This window comes from Brachionichthys hirsutus, chromosome 14 (genome assembly GCF_040956055.1).
Source record: "Brachionichthys hirsutus isolate HB-005 chromosome 14, CSIRO-AGI_Bhir_v1, whole genome shotgun sequence".
Lineage (NCBI taxonomy): Eukaryota > Metazoa > Chordata > Actinopteri > Lophiiformes > Brachionichthyidae > Brachionichthys > Brachionichthys hirsutus.
The window spans coordinates 8,208,421-8,217,899 of record NC_090910.1 but is presented as its reverse complement, the minus strand read 5'-3'; the positions used below and the strand labels follow the sequence as shown (position 1 = coordinate 8,217,899).

General features: G+C 41.9%; 1 protein-coding gene across 1 annotated transcript; it reads right to left on the bottom strand.

Moving 5' to 3' along the window:
* Window positions 1-4,935: 4,935 nt before the first annotated feature.
* Window positions 4,936-9,202, bottom strand: armc1 (armadillo repeat containing 1). The gene is made up of 6 exons (XM_068747803.1): window positions 9,041-9,202; window positions 8,294-8,385; window positions 6,430-6,622; window positions 6,080-6,196; window positions 5,604-5,678; window positions 4,936-5,127 (listed from the first exon to the last, which is right to left on the bottom strand). Exons 1-6 carry the CDS (start codon window positions 9,200-9,202, stop codon window positions 4,936-4,938), a joined length of 831 nt encoding a protein of 276 aa, XP_068603904.1.
* Between the last annotated feature and the right edge of the window lie 277 nt (window positions 9,203-9,479).

Sequence of the window (9,479 nt, the reverse complement as noted above, 5' to 3'; positions counted from 1 at the left end):
TGAATTTGACTTCACTTTAGGTGTGTGCTTTAAAACCTGCTATTACTGTAACATTTTAACCAAATCTGCAACAAGAAAACATCTTTTAAATGTGTCTTGTTACTGCATTATTCATAATAATCAAATAATATGAGATGAAATTCTGGTAAACCCACAGTCGTCATTCTGCTCCACAATAAATGTGTGATTATCCTCCTGTGATCATGTCGCTGTTACTTCTGTCGATTCTACTCACGTTAGAATCAATGCAGGACTTTTGTTTTGGATTGTTTTACATGGCGCATTGAACATGGCAAAATAATACATTTTAAAAATGATATATTTTAAACAGGTATAAAATTAATTGAAATGCAATTTAATATACAATAGTGCTCATTTTCATCAGTAGAAATAAATAAATTCATTATTAGCCTAAAATATATTTTATAATATGAACCATTCTGAATTAGGAGTACTAGTACATGAGTGATATAAATACAATTTAATAAAATTGTTAAGGCACAAATTTTGTTGTGATAATGAATGCGTACCGCCAAAGGAAATAGAATGTTAGAAATAGAATTTCAAATGGTTTTATGAATACATTTCATAAAATATATAGTATATATATATATATATATATTCTATCAGCTTGACCATACATGGAAAGAGCTATGGTAAGGGTGAAAATAATATATGATGCATGACTCAGAAAGATGTAGTGCATGAATGAATGCATTAAGTATAATGAACTCTTATTGCTCATCACTAGCAAATGTGCAAGTCACTTATAATTTGACTGGTTCACACGAAGGCCAATCACGTCATTAGTTAAGGAATGTTGATTTACCATTGCCTCATGCATTAAATAAACTGTAGATCAGGATTCCGGTTATGTTTAAGTTAATGTTATATAATGTATGAGAGGCACCTGTATTTGTGTTTGTTATATTCACGGCGACGAATGCTTAAACACTCGCTCCACATTCTGAGGAGGACAGAGAAGCTGAAACGACGCAAGGATCTGAAATCTGGACCCAAATTCTTTTAGTAGGACTCCAGAGGTTAGCCTCTCCTGTCATGCACCCCTGATCTTTGTTGCCTTACACACTCATTGATGATATCATAAGGGCATAATATATTCTAGTCCACCTCGTCTGTCTGTGATATGTGGACTGTGTAACTTAATATTTGTGTCTTTGCCCAGCTCCCCATGGAGCGGGTATTATATGAGCAAATTGGATGCTCAAACAGTCCGTCCGTGACCTTCCCTCATCTTGGATGTTGACCCCCATATAAAGAGAGACATTACATCTCGTTACACAACAACACGGCACCCGCGCTCCGCTCCAGATAAAGAAAAATGTCTCAATTAAATGTTCACAGGGGCCCCCACTGCCAAAGAGTTATTACTGCCCTGGAAGCGCTGATCGTTCACTCACACATACTCAAAAGTTATTTGACATGAATTGCCGGAGTCACATCATTTCCTGCCACACTCTGAACAGGATTTACGACTGAGCTGCTAAACCTTCAATAAAATTCCTCAAGGGCCCGTGGGGCCAGGAGACGACCCCCCCGTGTGCAGATTAACCATGCAAATACACACAGGTGGGAGGATGATACAGACAAAACATGTATAGGGCTGATATGGCCATGGGGGATGGGGATTGTGCGAAAGATAGGCTGAGTGTGTTTTATGTGATGGGCGGATAAAACGGCAAAAAGACGCTCATCCAAAAACCTCAAGTAGGAGTGAAAGTGAAATGATCTGAGGCTTTGATTTTAAGACGAGGGAGCCGTTATTCCCTCTGGAGGACATGCTTTAAGCAAAAAAAACAAACGCTTATTGGAGGAGTAATATCATTAAATACGACCCCGTGAGGAAAATCATTCAACACCGAGTTTAAAACCGTTTGTCACATTGGTGCAGACTAAATTAGTTACTCACGTCAACCTCGCCGCTGCATTAGTCTGGTGGTATTCCAGTCTGAGGTGAGCATGTGGGGTCGCAGAGCGTTCATGGTGAGGATGATTTGTTCTCAAGCTCGAACTGACCAGGTGGAAGATCTTAGGTCCTCTAATTACAAACAATTGTTTATATCAGAGGTTTTTTCCTTCTCGGATTACTGTCTCTCTCTAGTGGTGATATGTGAGAAGTTGAGTGAACTTAGATTTTGGTGGCATTTTAAAGTGTGATCGCAGCAGATGCAGTCTGTGTGTGTGGGGGGGGGACATTAATTCAATGGAACTGAAATAAGAAATCAGACTATCCCCACATGCTCAATTTTAAATTGACGATTCCTTTAGGTTTGTAGTCACGGTGGTTTATGCAGCATTGGATGCAAACCCGTCACATTCGCAAAGGCCTATTAAAACATGCTAAATCAACTCAAATCATTTGTGGTTCACTCTGCAGACGTTGGATTTTTTTTATTTTCGGCATTTTCATTCAGCGTGCTATCCAGCTACCTTCCATGGAGATGATCCACCGATGCAGCGAACCCCCCCCCCCCCCCCCTCGCTCAGGCTTGGCACAACATATCATTGTAGGCTGTGCAGCAGCATGAGCAGCGGTGGCGGCTCCAGGGCCTCCAGCTGGAGCCGGCTGCTGCCTCTGCTTGCCTACCAGCACCGGGGCTGGGGGAGGTGGTGGGCCGACCACTGGATTGCCATAGGCCTAGGGCAACTCAGTTTTTCACCAGCAAAGAAAAACTACATTTCTTGCTATACTGTCTGCAAAGAATTGTTGCTGCCTTCAGCAATCCGATTTGACAAAGCAACGTCTGGAGCGCCGGCGAGATCAGTGCGAACAGATAAGGCATCTCCACGGTAAATAAAAAGCAACAGACAAATTCTGGTATTAAGTTTATCTTCATTTGCAGTAACAGTTTTGAGATTTCAATTACATTATATTACATTTGAGGACAGACACATGGCCTGTGCACATCAAGGTACAAATCTGAGTTGGTGGTTTTACGGCCACCGTACAGACGTGGTTAATCTACCGGCAGAGGGGGAAAGACTTTTCAACACAAGGACATTTCTAAGAAACATGTTCAAGTATTTCTTTGCAAAGAGCTGAAACACCAACTATTAAAAATGAAATTGCACAATGAAATTAAAAATATTTAACCTGTGCAAAATGGACAAATATAGAATATTAATACTGATCAGGACTGTAAATTTTAACTAATATATTTGAATCAAACTGCTGTTTTGAAAGATGATGATGGTCCACATAAAAAAAAAATCAAACGCAAAGAATATTATTGCTTTTCGGTAGGAGAGCTGCCATCTTTTGGGATTATTCAGCTCATTCTGCACCTTTCCTCTGTTTGACCTCGACCAACACGAGAACAACGCAGGCCGCCAGGTCAGCTATTCCTAGTGACACTCACACAAGTCAGAAGAGATAATGGTGAGGACCTGCTGCGAGTCATGGGGCTGTAAGGGCTGCAGAAAAGGAGGAAACTCACTTAGAGCATCAGCTGCTCTTATTTTTCATTTTGTGCGACGTCAAAAAGAAGAGAATAAAAAGATTATAGAAAAAGACAAGAAAAAACCTTCACATGTACGCTCAGAGATTTCAGGGAATCAGGCACACTTTACAAACTGTACAGGACAACACCCTTGTTCCAAACCACTATTGTTCTTATGGCAGTAATGGTCACTCCTCTGTGTGTGTGTGTGTGTGTGTGTCCATCATCATGATCTTTCCTTTAAGGACACTGCAGGCTAAACTGAAAATGGAACTGAACAGGTGGGAGATGCATTACTGTAAAAATATTAAGTGGGAGTCCGGGTCTCACATGGGTGAGTGTTTGACAGGCAGACAGTTGTGTGTGTGTGTGTGTGTGTGTGTGTGTGTGTGTGTTTCCACCGTGCTGACGGGCTTTTACTAAATCTGCTAAAGAACATTATGATCATATGAGATAGAGCGCTGAAAGTAGAGGTAGCCTAAAGTGTGCAAATAACTCAAGGAGCTGTCCGTCCATGCGCTGCCACTGCACAACTCGTCTGATCTCTTCTGCTTCAAAGCCTCATCAGAGGAGTGACTAAAAAAACTATACATAGTAAAGAGGGGTGAACATTCCTCACTCCAGAAGCTACTAGTACACAACAGTCAAATACCTGTGAGCAAGTGGTTTAAATGGGCTGCAGCTTCATGCTGGTGTCTAAGTTTAGAATTTACAGGCTGCCACTGTAAAGGGATGCCTCAGAAGTACAAACGTTACATCTGACATTGTTGGGGCTGCCGAATAATTTCAATGGTTAATGACAAATTATAATAAAGTAAAGAGGTGAACAAGGCACACAGCAATGATCCAGGCATCAGGTACAAAGGATTAATAGCATGCAAATAAAACCAAAAGCAAAATAATCTGTCCTGCAAAGGACAGGGTGAAGTGGAGAAAGTTGATTCAGCTTGTCCCTTGAGGGGACACCACAGTGAAAGTACAGTAGTAGTAAAGGGCAAAAAAAGGAAAATATACAAGTTAAAAAAAGATGGTTGACAATGATTAAGAATAGATGCCAGGAAGTAAAAAGAAAAAAAAGAAAAAACAATCATGCGCAAGAAAAAGGAATTTCCAATTCAAAAATCAGTCAAAGAACAATTAAATGCAGCTGCTGTCAATGCTGCAGGGCACGTATTTGATGCTATTTGGTTCGGTCTGATGTTAAGTCTTCTGTCTATGCCTGTGTAGTTTGTATACAGTTGTGTACACACAACCAGTAGATGGGTTTGAAGCTCAATATATACACAGGTTTAAGTTATTGCGGACTCCGCGACGCAGTCCAGCCCTCGTTACATACACATGTAGGTGCTTCGCGGAGGGAAGGTCTACACTGGTGTCGTCCCGTTAGTCTGGGACACGGCTGAGAGCTGCTAAAGCTGTAGCTGGATGGTACTTTAGAGAAAACAGGGAGCAGCTAGGGAAACACATGTAGTGGTCACCAATAAAATGAGCGTGTCAGGAAGTTGGCGGCCGTGCTTAGCCACCCGACGCCATCCGTGATGGAGCCGACACGAGTGACGGCCTTGGCCTGGTCCTGGGATGGACTCTCCTCCTCGGGCAGGTAGTCCGGGATGTCCGTGTTCTCCTCGACCGACACCGCCGGATCCTCCTGGAATGGGACCATCAGCTGCAAAGACAAAACAAAGGTAATTGAAAATAGACAGAATATTATTTTATTATTATTATTATTATTATTATTAAGAGGTTTAAGACAGGAAGTAAAGCAGAGCCAATGAAATCATCGGCTAAATGTAGCCACCACGAGTGAGTCAGGTCTGACCCCTGCTGGCAACATCAGATATGACCATTAGTCTTCTGAGCAAAACCCTCTGAGAGTCTTCGCAGATTCGTGAAAAGTAAACACTACAATATACAATTTAGTTAATTTTACAAGTTTCAGTTATAAATGCGAGGAAATAAAATGCTGCAAGCGTTGCAGCTACGACGAGTCAAGTGGCAAAACTCAACTGGCCTCCGGGTGAGGCAGAGATGTGACTAGTTAATCACATCAGTGTGAATAAATCTCAGCTGGAGGCAGAATGAAAAGAAACAGCAATGTGAGACGGAGATCTTCCCGGTCGCTCGTGTCTTTGCTTCCTTTACCTCTCCTCCATCATTCGTCCTCAACACCTGCTGAGCCGTCATTACTTTGGTGGAGTTGATTGCTGTGCCCAAAGCCTGAGAGCAGAAAAACAGAGTTTTACTTGTGATTCCTTATATTTTATATATTTTGATCAAATGTGAGTAGAATTCTAATTGTAAATTTTACATGTTAATTGTAAACATACAACATACGTCAGTGGCAATCCTGCTGTCAGGTGAAGAAGTAATGTCCAGCAAAGCAAACCGATTGGAATAATAATAATATAATGATAATTTGGTGGCATAGTTTTTATCTATTTTATGGAAACCCAGCTAATTCTGATTAAACTTGACATATCCATCAGTTTTATATATGAATGAAAACAATACCTAAATTGTTGTTGTAAAATACATGATCAAATAAATAATTTTGAGCAAACATCATCCTTTTATCAAGGAGTGCATTCATTCTTGGAAACAGTGTTTTGTTTTCTTACCTCGGCTTTAAGCTCGGAGCGGATCCTGACAACACATCTCTTGACGGCCATCTGGAAAGTGAAACTGATGACCCCCCGAATCTTCAGCAGAGCCTCCTCGCAAAGGCTCCGTCGAGTCTGACGTCAGACAGGAAACAGTTGAGAGGTTCGGGTGGAAACAAACAACAACAAAAATAGAATCAGCTGAGAAATAACTGGATTCTGCTGTTTACATTTAAAATCTGAACCCCCCCCCCCCCCCCCCACCGAAGGTGAAATGTCTCTGATAGTGACAGAAACAAGCAGAATGAAACACGCAATGAGATTTTTGTGCATCTTAGCACGTTGCATGCAGTGCAGCGAATACTTACCGGGTCGTCGAGTCCATCTATGTGCAGCACGACCGTTTTAGCCCTCTTGTTGTTGGAGCCCAGGAAGAAGTGGGCTTTACGCTTGCAGGAGGCCGCCGCTGCCTCGGCCTGCTCCGCCTCCTCTTTATCAGCCAATTGCAAAATCTCATAGATTTCAGAGGACAGCAACTTGGTTTCCCCAGGCGATGTACTCCTTTGGTAACAGAGTAAAAAAACAAGGGGAGAAAAATTACTTTTGTAGTTTAATATGTTTCATAAATGTCATTCATGTACAAATAGGTGATCACAAGCGGAGTGGAAATGATCTCTTGTGTTAAAGTGCATGAGAAAAAGAAAGGTTTAATAATGAGGCTGCAAATGTAAATCTTTGGTCTTTTTATACCAATATTTTTTGACACAATTTATAATTTTTTTTGTACCAATACACGACGCTCTGTGATATTTCGGTGAACAGCGGCCGTCGTTGAAGGAGAAACATGAGCCCAGTTAAAGGTTCTAATCTTGTGAGGTATCCTGAAATGCCCACTTCAGGCTATACTGCCTTCCACGTGACAAAGTCATCACTCCTTCAATAGTAACCACATACGACGTTAGCTGTCTGGCACGGCCGCCCTCTGGGAGTCTGGTGCGCTCTGACACTTAAAAAAAAAAATAATAAGAAGAAATCCTGCTCTGCCTCTGTGGAAAACCATCAAGCCCTTCAGGCAAGACAAACACTTTAAACCCCAACCATAAATTGATTAATAGCTTCAACACTTGTCTTTAATAAGAGTCAACATTGTCTTGAGCTTCAGATCTGAATGTGTTAAGAGGGTGAAAATGGTATTCGCACCTGTTTGGTGCAACCACGCTGGACGCTTTCCCCTCAGCTATGTATTCCCACTCCGTCCGGCTATGAGCGACCTACACCCAAGGTCACATCGACCGTGAGCAGGGAAAGCTGCAGCCGCAGGGCTCCTTTTGATACCACCATTGACAAGCTGAAGTGACTGGCTCACCGAGAGCTTTGCTGCAGGAAGACAATGAGGCAGCAGCGACACACGCAGTAGGTCTATTTCTATCAGGTGATGAATAGCAGTCAATAAAACTAGCACAGACTCTCGGCTAGGTCCAGCATCATGCTGTGTTAGAGGTTTGGAGGACTAGTGGCTGAGACCATAAATTATTGAGGAACTTGTTTACTTTGGTAATAAATTAAGCCTGATCTTTTTCTCAGCGTCCATATCATAAGATATAGTTTTTTTGAAAGCCGCCTGCTGGTCATGATAGAGAATGCAAGTTTACGGGACTTTGTGGACTAAGTTTATTTACAGAAACCAGTATTCAGATTCCCTGTATAGAACATGACAACCTAATGCCTCAAGCCAGGCCCATCGCTGGGACAGAAATATAATCATCAAATAAAAGTGCTTAAAACACACCATGTGTGCCAACTGAGCTACCTCTGCAAAACACCCTGCTAGCTCCACATTCAACTGGAAAAATAAGCTCACATCAGTGAAAACACGCGACTAATTACATCAAATAATTGCAGAGAGGTGGCAAGATGCATTAAAATTTAGCTTGTGACATGCAGCAACAGCAGTTTAACCGTCCAGGTCCCAAATCTGGTTCATTCTGGCATAGAAAATGGAAGGACACAACCTGCCGTGCAAATTTGCAGACCAGCAAACATTGCCCGTGGAAAACAAAAGAAGTTCTAGGTTACGGTTTTACATTGGAAAAAAAAAAACACACAGTGAGCATTTGAGTGTGTCTGTCTGTCTGTGTGTGTGTGTGTGTGTGTGTGTGTGTGTGTGTGTGTGTGAGAGAGAGAGAGAGGGGCAGACAGAACAAGAGAGGTATGGTGTTGACAGGGACTTACTTCTGCATGACATTCTGCAAGCTCAGCATCATGCCGAGCTCGCCCTTCATCTTCTCTCTGTTGGCTCGACATTCTGCCAGGTAGCGCACGGCCTGCAAGGACGAGGACGGCCGTTATCTTGCGTTAAAAGCCGACAGACGCTTTGTAATATCGGGCAGCGAGAGAGAGAGAGCTTTCAAAATGGGTGAGCATGTGCGACGGTAAAAATATGACGTAACCAATATAAATAAACAGGCACCGCCCCCCATGCTTACACTTCAGGGGTTACCATGAAGGAGAAACTGTTACTGCACATAAGAAACGCAGTGGAAGCTGAAGAGGTTGTCATTTCAAGACTTTGTGTTGAGTTTACACCACAAAATAGACAGCAGATATCACCATTGTGTTACATTTTTAAACATTTAGTCTGGGACATAATGGTGGGAGAAATGGCCTTTAGAAGCTCACTGATACCTGCTGTGACAATTCTGGGGCCCGGGAGGTGCAAGGAATTAGAAAGCAGAAAGAAACTAATTCCACAGAGCGGGAAAATCAACTGATCATTAAATAAAACATATAGTTTATCTCAAAAATAGCTGCTTATACTTAACTACTAGAATATTTGGATGATTAATTTCTCTCTTACTTCGGTGGTACAGAAGAATTTAAATGCGAATTTGTGAAAGTAAATGCTTTCCTTGACACGACAGCTACCATCTGTGGTGTCTTAGATGTTAACACGAGAAAAGGTCAATAGATGCTGCTTACCAATAGCGCAGAGTAGACAACCTGAGGGTTTGGGTGGTCAAAGAAAAGGATGAGACCTGGAAGACAGCCTTGATCTTCTACTATGACTCTACGATTCAGGGGATCTGCAGCGAGATCTCGGAGCTGATTCACCACAGTCAGCGCGTCCATCTCTGCACTCATGGTGCCTCTCGCGTTGACGCCACACACATCAAACCCGCCTCTTCACTCTGTAGAGTAAAAATGAAATCATTAAAACGTCTAGCGAGTAGCTTTTCACAGTTAAAACAACTAAAACAAATATCCAAGGTGACATTGAAACTTTTTTATTGACCCCTAGTAAAAGTAAAGTAGACATTCACTTTGTATTAGTATAATAATTTAAATAAATCACTAGCAGGAGGAACAGATCTGCGTCTGTAGAATTCTGAACCCAAACAATGTTGGTTTCGTTTTCAAA

Coding starts and splice junctions, on each gene's coding strand:
- armc1 (XM_068747803.1), bottom strand. CDS start 9,202: ATGAGTGCAGAGATGGACGCGCTGACTGTGGTGAATCAGCTCCGAGAT. Junction 5,679..6,079: donor GCTCCGAGCTTAAAGCCGAG/GTAAGAAAACAA, acceptor TTCTGCTCTCAG/GCTTTGGGCACAGCAATCAA. Junction 5,128..5,603: donor GGACGAATGATGGAGGAGAG/GTAAAGGAAGCA, acceptor TTGTCTTTGCAG/CTGATGGTCCCATTCCAGGA.